We start from the raw sequence: 17500 nt of genomic DNA, 5'->3' as shown, positions 1-17500 counted from the left end.
AATCATAAATCTTCTCGTATATTACAAAAAGAATGCGAATAAAAACTATCGGTTAATATAATAAAAAAAATATAGAACAAAAAAGTTATTCACTAAATATATAAGTACCTTTGATTTAATAGAGATTTCATTATTGGATATATCGTTGATAAGTAAGATGGCAATTGAATTTTATTAAAGCATACAATCTAATATGATCAAACAAGCCCGATCATAATTTAATTTAATTAATATTTTTGTAATACTGACCGCGCAACGCGCGGATACGACTACTAGTTTTATTATAAAAATCGAGGAAGGGCAGTGGTCATGAAATAGTCAGAGATGGAGCGGTAGGCCAACTCGGTTGGATGAATAGCATCAAAATATAAGAACTGACTTGCATTTGAGCATATTGGAGTTAGATGATTACATAGCCATCCAACTTCATATAGCCCAGTCCCACAACATCCTCTCCCTACTTCCAAATATCCTGTAAACAAAAAAAAAAATTAAAAAAATATATATATACACTTACAATGAAAAGGATTTCTAACCCATCGTACAGGTTTATCTGTTACAACATGTCAATTACAACAACAACAAACCCAGTACAATCTCACACATAGGGTGTAGGGAGGGTAACGTGTACGTAGACCTTACCACTATCTTATGAAGGAAGAGAGGTTGTTTCCGATAGACTCTCGGCTCAAGAACAATGAAAAAGACACAATAAACAAACAGTAACAGTGGCAGGAAATAAGATAACAGAAACAAAAAGCACAACATGTAATAGCAAAGAAACTAGGGATACGAAGCTATAAGAGAAGTGCGAAAACTACCGCCAATAATGCCACAATGTTTAACAAGAAGGAACTCGGAATAGGAGAATACAAGACTAGTACTAATACTACTAGTGCGACTAGAAGAGACTCACGACTACTTATCAACCCACAACCCTAATCCTCGACCTCTACACCTCCCTATCGAGGGTCATGTCTTCGGTAAGCTGAAGTAGTGTCATGTCTTGCTTAATCACCTCCCCCCAGTACTTCCTAGGCCTCCCTTTACCTCTCCTCTGACCCCCCATGTTCAACCTCTCACATCTCCTCACTTGGGCATCAACTCCTCTTCACATGCTTGAATCATCTCAGCCTCGATTCCCGCAACTTGTCTTCCACATGGGTCACACCTACCTTGTCCCTAATAACTTCATTCTTAATCCGGTCTTTCCTGGTATGCCCACACATCCATCTCAACATCCTCATCTCTGCTACTTTTATCTTCTGCACATGAAATTTCTTGACTGACCAACACTCGGCTCCATACAATGCTACAACAGGCCAATTATGCTAAAAAAAATATTAGAGGTTTTTGCACCATTAATATTATTTAACCTGTTATACCAAGGTTTTTTCTTCATTTTCTAGGTGTGAAATTACTTCTAGTTATCTTTTTAATTAAGTGATATAGGCAAAAGTCTAAATATTTGCATGTAATCAATTTCCAAGTGACCTTGAGATAGTGTAAAGCTTGTTTTACCTCATTCAAGACTTTCTATCTTTTAAATTTTGTAAGTATTTACGTTAAGTATGAACAAATTACTCAATTAAAGAACATGCTATGCATGTAAACTTTATACATATTAATGGATAAAACTCGAATATTTCACAAATAGAATGAAAAGGATTTTGCGAATGGGGAAAATACCATATTTTTGAGGATTAGTGTTCATGTCAATCAAAGGCTGGTATAAATCGGCATACACAAGTTTGCTCCCTGGAAATGTGCCCTGAATTCGAGGCAATATTTCACTAAGCTTCTGATTATAAGATTGAGCTTCTGAATTCAGGTTTTGAATACACTGACGATCAAAGCTCAATTTTGCAGTCATTTGAGCAGGTATACATCCCAGGGGAGGCAGCCCTGTTATCAGCATGTTCCGACATCCACTATCATACAGTCGCTGCATTTATAATACTTTTTATATAGTTTCTAAATATATATATAAAAAAAATTATAATTTTTTAGTAAAATTGTGATATCCAAATTCACACCGAAATCTAATCCCACTATGCATTTTGGAATGGATAGAATAGTAGAGGCAGATGCAGAGTCGGGATTTGAAGATTATGGGTTTAGGATTATAGTTTGTTTAAGTTAATGGGTTCAAAATAATAATTTGAACATATTTAATAAATTTCTTAAGACAAATACATGGTTTAGACCAAAGCTAATGGGTTCGACCAAACCTATATCCTGCATGCTAGCTTCGCCCCTATGGAATAGTACGCATGATTAAACATGTATATATCACGTACTCAAGTGACATGGCATGTCCAACCAAATTAAAGGGCAGCAAGATGGTGACACGTGTTCAGGGGCGGAGCTAGAGTGCGGAGCGCGATCCAACAGCTTTGGTTCGAATCCTATATTTGTCTCAAAAAAAATTCATTGAGTATATATATATTATTAGTTTAGAACCCAGTAATTTAACGCAATTAAAATTCCGAACCCATAAGCTTGAAATCGTGGCTCTGCCTCTGCACGTGCTAAAATGATGTGGCAAGTCTAAGTCAAAATAGTGACCAATCAAAGGCCGTTATGACAAGTAGGTTAGGAGAAAAAAAAATGAAAGATATGTTACATTTAAAATATTAGCAAAACGATCTTGTACAGAAAATATTGAGATCACATTTTTGTGAGAAGTTGAAAGAGAATATTAACCTTGATAATTTCTTCAAGCCTTTGATGCAAGAAATCATGATAGCCACTTAGACCAAGTTCAAGACTTCTTAGAAATCCATTATTCAAACTTAAAGCAATGTCATTACTTCCTGCCATAATTATAACTAAAGCATCCTTAATTATGTCCAAAGCCTCTTTTTCTCCTACAACCCCTTTTAGAATTTCAATATATTTCTTTAAGTTCTCCACTTGTGTGAAAATTGGAATTCCCTGAGTTTTAACGTTTGTCAAATCATCAAAACCTGCACCTGAAAGCCAATCCAAAATTTAAATTTAATGAATTTAACTTTTAAAGTTTTACTTCTTTCGGTCCAATGTAATTCATTTTTTTTTGGTTGTTTTCACTTATATTAAGAAATTCACCTTTTAACATTAACTAATAATAAAATTAACCATATTAACCTTAATTTGTTCATTGAAAATACAACAAATACTCTAAGGCTCTTTACTCTAATGGCAACTTTGGAAAAAAGAATTAATTCCTTCTCGATATCCGAAAAAAATCAAATATTGTGGACAGGGATAGCAAAATGGTTAAAAGAAAATAGTTAACCACTCATATTATCCACTAAAAATGGGTTGGATAATAAACTTTTTAAAAACGGGCCAAATATGGATAAGAACCATATTATCCATTTAGAAAATGGATAACCGATGGGTAACCAATAGATAACCAATGGGTCTAACTTTTACCTTTGTAAAGCCTCAAATTGAGAGTTCCTCAAGTTAGGGAGACTAAGAATTTTCCCAAAAAATGATCATATGCAAAAAGTCATGGATAATATGGTTACCTATATTATCCTCTGGTTAGCCGTTATTTATCCGTACTAAATATGGGTCGGGTAGGACAATTTGTCCGTTTCTAATTACCCGTTTTCGACCCGACTTGTCCATTTGACACTCCTAATTGTGGATCACAAAAAAGCCAAAATATCAATTAAAGTGGAGCGAAGGGAGTAAAAATTAAACGTACTAATATTTTTAAAATTATGGTTCAGAATTTAATATTTATTAAAATTTAAGTGGTTCAGTACCTGCAGAAGCAAAACTGACACCTGTTTTGAGCTCACCGACTGGTAAATTGGGATCAAGAAAAGGAGGAATAGTGTCCTTGATTCCTAGAGAAAAAGCTAAGAAATCTGAAATGAGTTTTCCATTGGAAAATCTTCCAGTTGGGACTTGATTAGGAAAAGATTGTCCATAGGGTGGGTGGTTGGCTTGAAATAGAGTTAGAATAAAGTTGTTATTGCCTGAATCTAGCAATGAATCTCCAAAGGCAAAAATAGCAGGAAATTTTGGTATGTGGGCAGTGGCAGTTCTTGAGAAAATACATAAAAGTTGTAAAATTAAAAGAAGGGAATTTGCCATTGAGAAATCATTCTTTTTTGGATTAATGGAACTTTGAGCATTTATGCTGAAACAGGTGAATTCAAGCTTTTAATGAAATTAAGGAAACCATAACTTACATTTTTTTGGTAATTACTTTGATTCAATAGATTAATTAATGCAGTAATTGATCAATTGAGATAAGTTATGGTCCTGGGATTTAATTTCATTTGCCTTTAATTACTAGATATGGCCTTTTAAACTCACCCTTCACTGCAAGAAGACTAGAAGAGAACAGACATCATTTGATTAGTAACAACAATGGATTTAGGACAGTGGTCCACGGGCTAGCTCACGGCCCATGTGCGGCTGGGTTGGGCTAGCATTTCGAAGGCCGTTCAAATGATGGATTCTTAATTGGGGGAAGTGTACAATTAGCCACTAATTAGAAATGTCTTTACTCTTTAGCCACTATTTAAAATGTATTTACTCTTTAGCCATTGCTTAATAAATTTGTATCCGCTCGGACGAAAATACCCCTGCGCTAGACATGGGGTGTTGTGCAAATATTAAGGACATGGTGTCCTTAACTTCATGAATGTTGTGTAAATATCAAGGACAAAGTGTCCAGTCATGTCATTAACTTTATATGTGCAGTGTAAATGTTAAGGACATGGCGTCCTTAACTTCATTTGTGCAGTATAAATGTTAAGGACATAATGTCCTTAACTTGTATTTACACCTTTTCTTGTTAAACTTTAGGACCTCATGTCCTTAACTTCATATATGCAGTGTAAATGTTAAGGACATAGTGTCCTTAACTTTACGAGTGTTGGGTAAATATTAAGGACATGGTGTCCTTAACTTCATGAATGCTAGGGGTGTTCATGGTTCGGTTTGGATCGGTTTTTCCCTAAAAAGAAACCAAACCAAGTAAGTCGGTTTTTTAAATATTAGAACCAAACCAAACCAATTAAGTCGGTTTTTTCTCGATTCGGTTTATGTCGGTTTTTCGGGTTTTTCGGTTATTTATCGGTTTTTTCTTAAATATAAGACATACACTACCAAATACACATTTCGGCGACCACATTTTCAACGTAACACTATCAAATCAATTGCCCTTTGAGAAATCTATTATTTACCAAGATATATTGATGATAATTGAATCAAATAGTGATGAATAATTTAAGGAATCAATTAAAAATATATTATTTTTTACATGAAATAGATTCTTACACTTAACAAAAGAAAACTACCAATTAAACTAGAATGTAAAGGTAAAGAACTGTACTAAAAGTGCAAACGATTAATATTTGCTATAAAATTTTTAAAACTTTGTATAAAAGTATACCTATATATAGGTGTAATAATAAATTTAAAATAGCTACTCCTATATTCGGTTTGGTTCGGTTTTTTTAGTTAAAACCAAAACCAAACCAAATTTGATCGGTTTTTAAATTTCAAAACCAAAACCAAACCAAACCAAAAAGTATCGGTTTTTTTGGTCGGTTTGGTTTGGTTTTCGGTTTGGTTCGGGTTTTCGGATTTTTATGAACACCCCTAATGAATGCTGTGTAAATATTAAGGACAAAGTGTCATGTCAATTCCTTAACTTCATATGTGCAGTAAATGTTAAGGACATGGCGTCCTTAACTTCATGTGTGCAGTGTAATGTTAAGGACACCATGTCCTTAATATTTATACAGCACTTATGAAGAAAGGATAAAAACGTCTTTTAGTATTAATTTTAATAGAGTAGTAGCTATTTTAGCTCAACACTAAAAATACTGGATAAAAACTAAATACCATGTTAAAAAGTGGTTATCCCACGCTATTTCTACTTCTTAATTGAAGTGTTAAAATAAGAGGAATTTTCATAAACCACTATAATTTAGAGCCTAGTAATTATAAATTGTCTTATTATCATCCGTAGCTACTATTCAATTACTACTAACTTGTATCATTTTTATTCAAATGCGCAACGAATACAACATGTGTCAGTTGTATTCGTTTGCACGCCGAATACAATGTGTATCAACTGTATTCGTTTGCACGACGAATACAATGTGTATCAACTGTATTTGTTCGCTCAATTGTCTTCATGCGTGCAATGAATACAATATATATCAAATATATAACCAAGGCGAAATACAAGTGTATACAACGGATAAAACTTGTATCGACAATGTGTATCAACTGTATTTGTTCGCACAATCATATTCATTCGTGCAACGAATACAATATGTATCAAATGTATAACCAAGGCGAAATACAAGGGTGCATATGAAGGGTACAACCCGTAAAGACTGTATACATGGGTGTATACAATGAATAACGCACGAAATACAAAAATACCGGAAATTAAAATATTCTTGTTGAGAGTCGAACTCAAGACCTCTGCTAACTAAGAGGATACTCTAACCAACTGAGCTACAAGAGCTTATTGCTCTCTTATTTTAGTTCAAAACAATTAATTTCTTATTTCATGGATTTGCTATAAAATTCAAATATAGTTACGAATGGTAAATTTGCTGAAAGTAGACCTACAAATGATAAATACAATGTAAATGTTGGATGTGTCACGTAATTTTTTCTTAAAATAACTAGAAACGACGACAGGTAGTCATTCTAGAGGCTATTATTCATAAATTAGCTAATGTGTCCTGAATTTCAGTTTTTCAGTTCAATTTTTCAAGACAAAATAAGTACCTCTAGTCCCTAAATAGCAGTCCTAAAATTGGCTATTAGTGTACTTCCCCCTAAACTAAAAATATCCAAGAGATGCATAATATATGTATAATATATATTGTCATTATATATAAGTAGCGTATCATTTATGTATACTAGTTAGAAAAGGTAAACAGTAAAGACAAAATTACACCATATATCACTTGGGCCAGACAGCCCACTCGAAAATAGCCCATATTTTAAGCCTTTACCTGGATTAGCCCATGTTGTATATTTTATGAAATTTACTTTACACCCGGTAGCCCACAACTCAAAATAACCATTTTAATTTTTTAAATTTCAATTTCTTTGTTTCTCTTTCTCTCTCTTCCTCACGTTTTTCTCAGACTCTCTTTCTCAGGCTTTTCTCAGACGATAACCGACCTCCATTGTTGGGTTCAACTAATTTTTTGAGCTTTTAATCTTAATTTCAGGTAATTTCCGTTTTATTCTATGCTTTTACCACAATTTTGGTTTTGAATTTTGTTTTATTTTTAATTTTTTTGCTTTTTCTGATTATGCCTATTTTCTTACAATGTTGCTGTGTTTTTCGTTTGATTTTAGTGTTCCATCTATCTTCATTCTAGGATTAAACTTGATGTTTTAGTTTGCATGCTCTGTTATTTCGACTTTTAGGATAGAATTTTTTATTTTTTGATTTTTGTTACAATTTGGGAAAATTGGCCTCTGCTTTGTGTTCATGGCCTTTAGTTTTGGTTAACCTTTGAGTTTTGTTATAGTTTAATTTTTGTGTTTTCCTTCAGTTGTCTTCAATTTTGTTAAAGCTTTGGTTGTTTGGTTTATTGTAGAAAATGCGCTCAAAAGTAGTTGCTTCTAAAAGCAAAATGAAGATTGCTAAAAAAGGCGTTAAGTTAGATTATGCGAAAAGATTGAGGGAGTTGCCCTCAAGCCCTGGTTCTGAATCTAATGTAAATGTCCAGGCGCCACATTGTGATGATTTTGAGTCTCCTGCTCCTCCTAAAAATTCGCAACAAGAGAGCAGTCGGATGACTCATTTGCAAACGAGAAATACTCCCACTCCTGTTAAATCATCGAGTGACTTGCCCTCACCACCTTGTTCTGAAGCGAAAACACATGTCCGGGATCCCGATGATGATAATTTTGAGTCTCCTCCTCCTCCAAAAAAGTTGCAACAAGGGAGCACTCGAGTGACTTGGTCGCAAACAAGAATACTCCTACTCCGGTTAACATTGTTAGAATACGGAGTAAGAAATGTGGCTGACCTCAAAAATTAAAAGAAAAGCTGAAAGTTGATTTGGTTAACAAAGATGATGTAGGCTGCAATGTTAAACCGAAAAGGAGAAAGATCAAGGATGATGGTGATAGTGGCCTTGATTCATTATCGAAAGAACAAAGGTTTGCTATTCGCTCCAAATTGAATGAGAGAAAATCTAAGTTGAAGGTATTCCCTGTGTTGCTAGTAAATTATACATGCTTATACAATTTTATACAAAGTTATACAGCTGTTTATACCTCTTTATACAAGTTCTGCTATACTTATTTATATATTTTTATAAAATATTTTAGTATAGTTTTTGTTCCTGATCTATTTCTTGTTATTTTTTCTTATGCAAGGTTGGGGACTTTTATATACAACCAGTTGATTATTTCCACAATAGGATTAGCTCCCACACCGAGACTGAGATTGTGAGCATTTTGAACCAATATTTGACTGACACACAGCTTCAGATGTTCCGTGCTAGTTGTTTTGGGTACTTCTTGGACCTCCCTCAATTTAAAATTCAAAATCAACTTATTCATTGTATATTATTGAGGGAAGTCGCCGATTGTTCTCTTTTACAGGTGAATGCACATAAGCAGAAGTTAAGCATATTTGAGAGCAAAAAGATCAAGTCTGATTTGCAAGCAACATATGCGAGATACAAGTGTGCACGTCCGAAGCTACATGAACTAAGATAGAAGAACCAGTTTCATCATTGTGTTTATTCTAAGTCTAGTTCAATTGTAGTAGGTTTTCATATTGTACCTTTCAGCTTTCTAGTAAGCAATTGTATTAGGTACTCTGAGTATTCAAAGTTAGAGTTAAACTTGTAAAAGTGTCGTCAACAGTTGAGGCTGTGTGCTACATTTGGGATTTAGAGTAAAAAAGAGAGAGTATTTTGCGAATGGGGAATAATACCATATTTTTTGAGGATTAGTGGGTTCATGTCAATCAAAGGCTGTATAGATTCGCATGCATACACAAGTTTGCTCCCTGGAAATGTGCCCTGAATTCGAAGGCAATATTTCACTAAGCTTCTGATTATAAGAGATTGAGCTTTCTGAATTCAGGTTTTGAATACACTGACGATCAAAGCTCAATTTTGCAGTCATTTGAGCAGGGTTAGATCCCAGGGGAGGCAGGCCCATGTTATCTAGCATTGTTTCCGACATCCATACATCATAGTGCAGGATCGCTTTGCATTTAATAATACTTTTTATTATAGTTCTAAATATATATAAAAAAATTATAATTTTAGTAAAATTGTGATATCCAAATTCACACCGAAATCTAATCCACTATTGCATTTGGAATGGATAGAAATAGTAGAGGCAGATGCATGGGATGATCGATTTGAAGATTAATGGGTTTAGGATTATAGTTTTGTTTAAGTTAATGGGTTCAAAATAATAAATTTGAACATATTTAAATAAATTTCTTAAAGACAAATACATGGTTTAGACCAAAGCTAATGGGTTCGACCAAACCTATATCCTGCATGCTAGCTTCGCCCCTATGGAATAGTACGCATGATATAAACATGTATATATCACGTACTCAAGTGACATGGCATGTCCAACAAATTAAAGGGCAGCAAGATGGTGACACGTGTTCAGGGGCGGAGCTAGAGTGCGGAGCGCGATCCAAACAGCTTTGGTTCGAATCCTATATTTGTCTCAAAAAAAAATTCATTGAGTATATATATATTATTAGTTTAGGAACCCAGTAATTTAACGCAATTAAAATTCCGAACCCATAAGCTTGAAATCGTGGCTCTGCCTCTGCACGTGCAAAATGATGTGGCAAGTCTAAGTCAAAATAGTGACCAATTCAAAGGCCGTTATGACAAGTAGGTTAGGAAGAAAAAAAATAAAAGATATGTTTACATTTAAAATATTAGCAAAACGATCTTGTACAGAAAATATTGAGATCAACATTTTTGTGAGAAGTTGAAAGAGAATATTAACCTTGATAATTTTCAAGCCTTTGATGCAAGAAATCATTGATAGCCACTTAGACCAAGTTCAAGACTTCTTAGAAATCCATTATTCAAAACTTAAGCAATGTCATTACTTCCTGCCATAATATTATAACTAAAGCATCCTTAATTATGTCCAAAGCCTCTTTTTCTCTCTACAACCCCTTTTAGAATTTCAATATATTTCTTTAAGTTCTCCACTTGTGTGAAAATTGGAATTCCCTGAGTTTTAACGTTTGTCAAATCATCAAAACCTGCACCTGAAAGCCAATCCAAAATTTAAATTTAATGAATTTTAACTTTATAAAGTTTTTACTTCTTTCGGTCCAATGTAATTCATTTTTTTTTGGTTGTTTTCACTTATATTAAGAAATTCACCTTTTAACCTTAACTAATAATAAAAATTAACCATATTAACCTTAATTGTTCATTGAAAATACAACAAATACTCTAAGGCTCTTTACTCTAATGGCAACTTTGGAAAAAAGAATTAATTCCTTCTCGATATCCGAAAAAAATCAAATATTGTGGACAGGGATAGCAAAATGGTTAAAAGAAAATTAGTTAAACCACTCATATTATCCACTAAAAATGGGTTGGATAATAAACTTTTTAAAAACGGGCCAAATATGGATAAGAACCATATTATCCATTTTAGAAAATGGATAACCGATGGGTAACCAATAGATAAACCAATGGGATACCTTTGTAAAGCCTCAAATTGAGAGTTCCTCAAGTTAGGGAGACTAAGAATGTTCCCAAAAAATGATCATATGGCAAAAAGTCATGGATAATATGGTTATACCTATATTATCCTCTGGTGTAGCCGTTATTTATCGTACTAAATATGGGTCGGGTAGGACAATTTGTCGCGTTTCTAATTACCCGTTTTCGACCCGACTTGTCCATTTGACACTCCTAATTGTGGATCACAAAAAAGCCAAAATATCAATTAAAGTGGAGGAGAAGGGAGTAAAAATTAAACGTACTAATATTTTTAAAATTATGGTTCAGAATTTAATATTTATTAAAATTTAAGTGGTTCAGTACCTGCAGAAGCAAAACTGACACCTGTTTGAGCTCACCGACTGGTAAATTTGGGATCAGAAAAAAAGGAGGAATAGTGTCCTTGATTCCTAGAGAAAAAGCTAAGAAATCTGAAATGAGTTTTCCATTGGAAAATCTTCCAGTTGGGACTTGATTAGGAAAAGATTGTCCATAGGGTGGGTGGTTGGCTTGAAATAGAGTTAGAATAAAGTTGTTATTGCCTGAATCTAGCAATGAATCTCCAAAGGCAAAAATAGCAGGAAATTTTGGTATGTGGGCAGTGGCAGTTCTTGAGAAAATACATAAAAGTTGTAAAATTAAAAGAAGGGAATTTGCCATTGAGAAATCATTCTTTTTTGGATTAATGGAACTTTTGAGCATTTATGCTGAAACAGGTGAATTCAAGCTTTTAATGAAATTAAGGAAACCATAACTTACATTTTTTTGGAGTAATTACTTTGATTCAATAGATTAATTAATGCAGTAATTGATCAATTGAGATAAGTATGGGTCCTGGGAATTTAATTTCATTTGCCTTTATTACTAATATGGCCTTTTAACTCACCCTTCACTGCAAGAAGACTAGAAGAGAACAGACATCATTTGATTAGTAACAACAATGGATTTAGGACAGTGGTCCACGGGCTAGCTCACGGCCCATGTGCGGCTGGGTTGGGCTAGCATTTCGAAGGCCGTTTCAAATGATGGATTCTTAATTGGGGAAGTGTAACATTAGCCACTAATTAGAAATGTCTTTATCTTTACCACATATTTAAAATGTATTTACTCTTTAGCCATTGCTTTAATAAATTTTGTATCCGCTCGGACGAAAAAACCCCTGCGCTAGACATGGGGTGTTGTGCAAATATTTAAGGACATGGTGTCCTTAAACTTCATGAATGTTGTGTAAATATCAAGGACAAAGTGTCCAGTCATGTCATTAACTTTATATGTGCAGTGTAAATGTTAAGGACATGGCGTCCTTACTTCATTTGTGCAGTAAATAAATGTTAAGGACATAAGTCCTTAACTTGTATTTACACCTTTTTGTTAAACCTTTAGGACCTCATGTCCTTAACTTCAATATATGCAGTGTAAATGTTAAGGACATAGTGTCCTTAACTTTAACGAGTGTTGGGTAAATATTAAGGACATGGTGTCCTTAACTTCATGAATGCTAGGGGTGTTCATGGTTCGGTTTGGATCGGTTTTTCCCTAAAAAGAAACCAAACCAAGTAAGTCGGTTTTTTAAATATTAGAACCAAACCAAACCAATTAAGTCGGTTTTTTTCTCGATTCGGTTTTGTCGGTTTGTTCGGGTTTTTCGTGTTATTTATTATCGGTTTTTTCTTAAATATAAGACATACACTACCAAATACACATTTCGGCGACCACATTTTCAACGTAACACTATCAAATCAATTGCCCTTTGAGAAATCTATTATTTACCAAGATATATATGATGATAATTGAATCAAATAGTGATGAATAATTTAAGTAAGAATCAATTAAAATATATTATTTTTTACATGAAATAGATTCTTACACTTAACAAAAAAAACTACCAATTAAACTAGAATGTAAAGGTAAAGAACTGTACTAAAAGTGCAAACGATTAATATTTGCTATAAAATTTTTAAAACTTGTATAAAAGTATACCTATATATAGGTGTAATAATAAATTTAAATAGCTACTCCTATATTCGGTTTGGTTCGGTTTTTTTAGTTAAAACCAAAACCAAACCAAATTTGATCGGTTTTTTAAAATTTCAAAACCAAAACCAAACCAAACCAAAAAGTATCGGTTTTTTTGGTCGGTTTGGTTTGGTTTTCGGTTTGGTTCGGGTTTTCGGATTTTTATGAACACCCCTAAATGAATGCTGTGTAATATTAAGGAGACAAAGTGTCATGTCAATTCCTTAACTTCATATGTGCAGTAAATGTTAAGGACATGGCGTCCTTAACTTCATGTGTGCAGTGTAATGTTAAGGGACAACCATGTCCTTAATATTTATACAGCACTTATGAAGAAAGGATAAAAACGTCTTTTAGTATTAATTTTAATAGAGTAGTAGCTATTTTAGCTCAACACTAAAAATACTGGATAAAAACTAAATACCATGTTAAAAGTGGTTATCCCACGCTATTTCTACTTCTTAATTGAAGTGTTAAAATAAGAGGAATTTTCATAAACCAACTATAATTTAGAGCCTAGTAATTATAAATTGTCTTATTATCATCCGTAGCTACTATTCAATTACTACTAACTTGTATCATTTTTATTCAAATGCGCAACGAATACAACATGTGTCAGTTGTATTCGTTTGGCAACGCCGAATACAATGTGTAATCACTGTATTCGTTTGCACGACGAATACAATGTGTATCAACTGTATTTGTTCCTCAATTGTCTTCATGCGTGCAATGATATACAATATTATCAAATATATAACCAAGGCGAAATACAAGTGTATACAACGGATAAAACTTGTATCGACAATGTGTATCAACTGTATTTGTTCGCACAATCATATTCATTCGTGCAACGAATACAATATGTATCAAATGTATAACCAAGGCGAAATACAAGGGTGCATATGAAGGGTACAACGCCGTAAAGACTGTATACATGGGTGTATACAATGAATAACGCACGAAATACAAAATACATCGGAAATAAAAATATATTCTTGTGATGAGAGTCGAACTCAAGACCTCTGCTAACTAAGAGGATACTCTAACAACTGAGCTACAAGAGCTTATTGCTCTTATTTTAGTTCAAAACAATTAATTTCTTATTTCATGGATTTGCTATAAAATTCAAATATAGTTACGAATGGTAAATTTGCTGAAAGTAAGACCTACAAATGATAAATACAATGTAAATGTTGGATGTGTCACGTAATTTTTTCTTAAAATAAACTAGAAACGACGACAGGTAGTCATTCTAAAGGCTATTATTCATAAATTAGCTAATGTGTCCTGAATTTCAGTTTTTTCAGTTCAATTTTTTCAAAGACAAATAAGTACCTCTAGTCCTAAATAGCCAGTCCTAAAATTGGCTATTAGTGTACTTCCCCCTAAACTAAAAATATCCAAGAGATGCATAATATATGTATAATATATATTGTCATTATATATAAGTAGCGTATCATTTATGTATACTAGTTAGAAAAGGTAAACAGTAAAGCAAAATTACAACCATATATCACTTGGGCCAGACAGCCCACTCGAAAATAGCCCATATTTTAAGCCTTTACCAGGATTAGCCCATGTTGTATATTTTATGAAAATTATTTACACCCGGTAGCCACAACTCAAAATAACCATTTTAAATTTTTTAAATTTCAATTTCTTTGTTTCTCTTTCTCTCTCTTCCTCACGTTTTTCTCAGACTCTCTTTCTCAGGCTTTTCTCAGACGATAACCGACCTCCATTGTTGGGTTCAACTAATTTTTTGAGCTTTTAATCTTAATTTCAGGTAATTTCCGTTTTATTCTATGCTTTATACCACAATTTTGGTTTTGAATTTTGTTTTATTTTTAATTTTTTTGCTTTTTCTGATTATGCTATTTTCTTACAATGTTGCTGTGTTTTTCGTGTTGATTTTAGTGTTCCATCTATCTTCATTCAGGATTAAACTTGATGTTTTAGTTTGCATGCTCTGTTATTTCGACTTTTAGGATAGATTTTTTATTTATTTTTTTGGTTAAATTTGGGAAAAATTGGCCTCTGCTTTGTGTTCATGGCCTTTAGTTTTGGTTAACCTTTGAGTTTTGTTATAGTTTAATTTTTGTGTTTTCCTTCAGTTGTCTTCAATTTTTTAAAGCTTTGGTTGTTTGGTTTATTGTAGAAAATGCGCTCAAAAGTAGTTGCTTCTAAAAGCAAAATGAAGATTGCTAAAAAAGGCGTTAAGTTAGATTATGCGAAAAGATTGAGGGAGTTGCCCTCAAGCCCTGGTTCTGAATCTAATGTAAATGTCCAGGCGCCACATTGTGATGATTTTGAGTCTCCTGCTCCTCCTAAAAATTCGCAAAAGAGAGCAGTCGGATGACTCATTTGCAAACGAGAAATACTCCCACTCCTGTTAAATCATCGAGTGACTTGGCCCTCACCACCTTGTTCTGAAGCGAAAACACATGTCCGGGATCCCGATGATGATAATTTTGAGTCTCCTCCTCCTCCAAAAAAGTTGCAACAAGGGAGCACTCGAGTGATTGGTCGCAAACAAGAATACTCCTACTCCCGGTTAACATTGTTAGAATACGGAGTAAGAAATGTGGGAGACCTCAAAAATTAAAAGAAAAGCTGAAAGTTGATTTGGTTAACAAAGATGATGTAGGCTGCAATGTTAAACCGAAAAGGAGAAAGATCAAGGATAGATGGTGATAGTGGCCTTGATTCATTATCGAAAGAACAAAGGTTTGGCTATTCGCTTCCAAATTGAATGAGAGAAAATCTAAGTTGAAGGTATTCCCTGTGTTGCTAGTAAATTATACATCTTATACAATTTTATACAAAGTTATACAGCTGTTTATACCTATTTATACAAGTTCTGCTATACTTATTTATATATTTTTTTATAAAATATTTTAGTATAGTTTTTGTTCCTGATCTATTTCTTGTTATTTTTTCTTATGCAAGGTTGGGGACTTTTATTACAACCATTTGATTATTTCCACAATAGGATTAGCTCCCACACCGAGATCTGAGATTGTGAGCATTTTGAACAATAAATTTGACTGACACAGCACTAGCTTCAGATGTTCCGTGCTAGTTGTTTGGGTACTTCTTGGACCTCCCTCAATTTAAAATTCAAAAATCAACTTATTCATTGTATATTATTGAGGGAAGTCGTCCCAGGACGTGAAAGGGAAGTTGTGGGTGCAATTAATGGTTGTTGTTGCGTTTTGGCATTGGAGAGTTTGTTGTTATCACTGGTTTGAAGTGTGTAGACGACAACGCCACTTTCTATGACAAACCAGATGCTAATAGGTTGCTAAAAGAGTATTTTCCAGGAGATGGAAAAAAGGCTATAACTAGGGGGCAGTTTCTTGATTGCTTCAAGAAAAAGGACTGGAAGTCGGACGAAGATGCGTTCAAGATGGCCTTGATGGTGTTTGTCCATAATTTCATATTCTCAGATGCCAATAATCATGGTATCAACAAAGATGATTTTGATATCATTAAAAGTGGTCAATATCAGACGTATGCTGGGGAAAAAGTCATTTGAAGATATTTTAAGGCAAGGACAGAGCAGTGTGACTATTTGACAATGTATAGGCTTGGAGGTTTGCCACTTGCATTACAAGTATGGTTTTTTGAGCGTTGCTCTATTGTTGACAAGCATCACGCTGTTCGCGTTGGAACAAATGTCCACGCATTTTTTGGAAAGTGACTGAAACTCCAAATATCGCGGATTTGACGGCGGGGTGATCATGTGTAGTATCGACAAGGTAAACATTTTGTACCATATACTCTTCATATATTATTTCAGTTTTTCTGTATGTATATTTATGAATATGTTACAATTCCTTTTTCTACCATTGTAATCCAGTTTCTTTTCTTGTAGTTGAACTATAGGAACATTTCCCCTACTCCGTGAAAGATGTCAACTCTGAACATCGAACACGTTTTTTTGAAGTTAATGCCGATGATGTTGCATCAGGGGATTCTGTGTGCCTGCCTTTCAACACTGATGATTCTTCTATCGCTGCATCTCCACCTTGTCCTCAGAATATGGAGCAACAGTCTAAACGACCTTATCCTCAGAATACGGAGCAGCAGTCTAAACGACCTTTTCCTCAGATATGAAATAACCCGAGTTATGATCCTTTGGTGCGCATTGATCTGTTGAATGCTGAAGTTGAGAAGTTGAGGAGTGCTGTTGGATAAGGTACTGGACCTTTAGCTTTTTCTGTAGTTTATCAGTACTTTTGTATATACATGGTTTTGGGTTATAAACATGTTTCTTGATTTGCTTTTGATTTTTTTTTGTTGTAGTTGACTGATACAGTGACGACACTCAACAATTATTGTAGTTTCTTCCTTTGAAAAAGTGTTCAGTTTTCTGAATAGAAGAAACCAGCAAAGAGGGAGGATTTTACTGATTCTAAGGTAATTGTTTACTGATAAAATCAAATCACTCAATAGTTATGCCTTCTCTGAATCATCACTCAACGCCTTATCTTTCTATTGTTTGTTATTATATTCATCAGCGAGTGTCTGATGACAATACATCTGGTCTTGCGAATATGATGGCTATCAATCGATGTTGTTCCTGACTTTGTCAATCAAGTGAATCAAGATGACGTGCTAGCTGACGAGGGAGTTACTGATGGTGTTGATCATGGTATTTGTTCTGCATTTTATCTTCTTTTTTTTGTCTGATTTTTCTTTCTTCATTTTAATGTTCTTTATTGTTTGTTTTCTCTATCTAAGGGTCAGCGAGG

At 33.9% G+C, this 17500-nt stretch overlaps 1 protein-coding gene across 1 annotated transcript; it reads right to left on the bottom strand.

Moving 5' to 3' along the window:
* Positions 1-197: 197 nt before the first annotated feature.
* On the bottom strand, positions 198-4095 carry LOC109207089 (GDSL esterase/lipase At2g31550). The gene is made up of 3 exons (XM_019369974.1): positions 3762-4095; positions 2707-2975; positions 198-472 (listed from the first exon to the last, which is right to left on the bottom strand). Exons 1-3 carry the CDS (start codon positions 4093-4095, stop codon positions 458-460), a joined length of 618 nt encoding a protein of 205 aa, XP_019225519.1. The 3' UTR covers positions 198-457.
* Positions 4096-17500: the final 13405 nt, after the last annotated feature.

The sequence above is a fragment of the Nicotiana attenuata genome, unplaced genomic scaffold, assembly GCF_001879085.1.
Source record: "Nicotiana attenuata strain UT unplaced genomic scaffold, NIATTr2, whole genome shotgun sequence".
NCBI classification, from domain to species: domain Eukaryota; kingdom Viridiplantae; phylum Streptophyta; class Magnoliopsida; order Solanales; family Solanaceae; genus Nicotiana; species Nicotiana attenuata.
Note: the sequence above shows the minus strand (reverse complement) of the source record. Positions and strands in the feature narration are given on the sequence as shown.